Genomic DNA, 2,368 nt, shown 5'->3' with positions numbered 1-2,368 from the left:
TAATAATAATAATAATAATAATAATAAAGTCCTGCGGGACGTCAGGTCTGTAGGCGGAGCTGAAACCTGATCCTTCCATGTGTGGCTTGGATCTGAAGACGTTTCCATAAATCAAAGGGTCAAACTCTAGAAGTCGTCCATGGCGTTGTGGATCGTCTCGATGATCTTCCTCTTCAGCTTCCTCACCTTGTCGGGCGGAGCCTCGTTCAGACACTCCTCCACGTACTTCAGGAAGCCGGCGTGCGGCAAGTCGCTCCGGCTCTGGAAGACGCTCCTCATCAGCTCCATCAGCTCGCCACCGGGGGCCGGTGGGCGGCGGCGGCTCGCCCGCTTACAGCCCGGCGCTCTGAGATCTGTGTGGGAGGTGGAGGGGGAGGAGMTAGAGGGGGAGGAGCGCTGGGAGTCCGGGGGCGTCGGCGAGGGCGGGGCATCGAGGTTGTGTGTGGCGGCGGTTTGGTTGGAGGCGGAGCAACGCGGGGGGAGGAAGTCTTCGTCCTGCTCCTCGTCTTCCTCACAGCACTCACAGAGGAACATCAGGTCCTGGTAATGTTTCCATTTAGGCAGGTAGAAGCCCTCAGAACCACAGGTCCGGTTGGAGCTCACCACCTTGTGCTCCCGCTGGAAGATGGTCCTCAGGTTCTTGAACTTAGTCTTTATGTCCTCCACTAAGAATAAAGACAAAAAATAAAAAGAATAAAGACAGAACCTGCAGGAGACGGGTCAGAACTGAACCAGACCCAGGTACCTGAGAACGGGACCGGCTCGTTCTCCGACAGGACGCCGCTCAGCGTGTCCAGCAGACYCTGTCTCAGCAGACGGTTCTTGTAGTTCTTCAGCCTGTGGTTCCACAAACAGCTGTGTTCTGCAGAGACACGGAGAACCGGATCCACGGGTCATGATTTCACAGAGACCTGAACCRGTTTCATTTTYATCCGACCCTCCAGACTTCCTGGGTCTGGTCCTGTCTCTGTCTTCTTCTCCGTCTAGTCTTTGGCTGCACTTGGTCTGGTCCTGGTCTGCTCTAAGTCTGGTCCTGGTCTGGTTTTGGTTATATCTAGATCATGTCTTCGCTGGTCTGGTCTTGATCTTTTATTGGTCTTGTCTCATTCTGGTCCTGGTCTGCTTTAGGTCACTTCCTGTCTGTGGTCTGGTCTGGTTTAGGTCACTTCCTGTCCCTGGTCTGGTCTGGTTTAGGTCACTTCCTGTCCCTGGTCTGGTTTAGGTCACTTCCTGTCCCTGGTCTGGTCTGGTTTAGGTCACTTCCTGTTCCTGGTCTGGTTTAGGTCACTTCCTGTCCCTGGTCTGGTTTAGGTCACTTCCTGTCCCTGGTCTGGTTTAGGTCACTTCCTGTCCCTGGTCTGGTTTAGGTCACTTCCTGTCCCACCTACCAGAATAAAAGGCGATGAGCTGCTGGACTTTGGCCTCGCTCCAGAGGCAGCGCAGCTCGGAGCTCAGTCTGTTGTCGCTCTGAACCAAACAAGGTTTTCTCTCCGGTGAAGACCTGGACGGAGAGTCCGGGAGCACGGAGGACCTCGGTTCCAGATGATCCGGAGCTGCGGGGAGGAGGACCTGGTACACGGCTCTGGTGCTGGTCTGACCCTCGGCGTGACCGGAGACCGCAGACAGGTTGACGAGCCTAACACCGCCCATCTGAGGAGACCCCGTGGAGGGAGGTGGACTCCCTCGCTCCTGGTCTCTGTCTTCGTGGACCAGCAGCACCTTCAGGTCTTCAGGACCGTCGTCTTCATCGGTGGACTCGCAGAGGAAGAGCAGCTGGTGGTAGTGTTTCCACTTGGACACGTAGGGTTTGTCTGAGGTCCGGTTGGCCTGGACCGACTTCAGCTCGCGGTTGAAAACAGTCCGGAGGTTCTTRAACTTACACTTTATGTCGTCAACTGGAAAGAAGCAAGATAATGAGCTAAAGTTTGGTGYGGTGGAGTCCGAGAGTCGTTCAGAACCAGAACTCTGAGAGCTAACGGATCAGAATCAGAGTGCGGAGGTTTTTACCTGAGAAAGAGACCAAATGGTCGGACAGCTGGCTCCTCAGAGAGTCCAGAAGTTTCTGTCTGAGCTGACGGTTGTTGTAGTTCACTGACTTCTTGCTCCACAAACAGCTGTGCTCTTCAAAACAAACAAACAAACACACAAACAAACAAACAAACAACAGTTAGCCTCAAAACACCTCAGACTTTAAGTAACGTCTCTAAATTATTGGTTATTTCCCAAATGTTAGCTTCACTATCTGCTAAACAAGAATCTTAGCGCTGCTAACGCTAAACAAGAATCTTAGCTCTGCTAACCCTAAACAAGAATCTTAGCTCTGCTAACCCTAAACAAGAATCTTAGCTCTGCTAACCCTAAACAAGAA

General features: G+C 52.9%; 1 protein-coding gene across 1 annotated transcript in view; it reads right to left on the bottom strand.

Annotated features, from left to right (window-relative positions):
• Positions 1-6: 6 nt before the first annotated feature.
• Positions 7-2,368, bottom strand: part of LOC106535540 (uncharacterized) — a 7,042-nt gene continuing 4,680 nt past the window's right edge. The window contains exons 4-7 of the mRNA XM_014032576.1: positions 2,008-2,121; positions 1,389-1,895; positions 746-862; positions 7-665 (exon numbers count right to left, since the gene is read on the bottom strand). Of these exons, the coding sequence (XP_013888030.1) occupies positions 127-665; positions 746-862; positions 1,389-1,895; positions 2,008-2,121 (1,277 nt within the window). The 3' untranslated portion in view covers positions 7-126. The remainder of the gene's footprint in view (positions 666-745; positions 863-1,388; positions 1,896-2,007; positions 2,122-2,368) is intronic.

Source organism: Austrofundulus limnaeus, unplaced genomic scaffold (assembly GCF_001266775.1).
Source record: "Austrofundulus limnaeus strain Quisiro unplaced genomic scaffold, Austrofundulus_limnaeus-1.0 Scaffold1484, whole genome shotgun sequence".
NCBI classification, from domain to species: domain Eukaryota; kingdom Metazoa; phylum Chordata; class Actinopteri; order Cyprinodontiformes; family Rivulidae; genus Austrofundulus; species Austrofundulus limnaeus.
The sequence above is the reverse complement of the archived record's forward strand: the minus strand, read 5'-3'. Positions and strand labels throughout refer to the sequence as shown.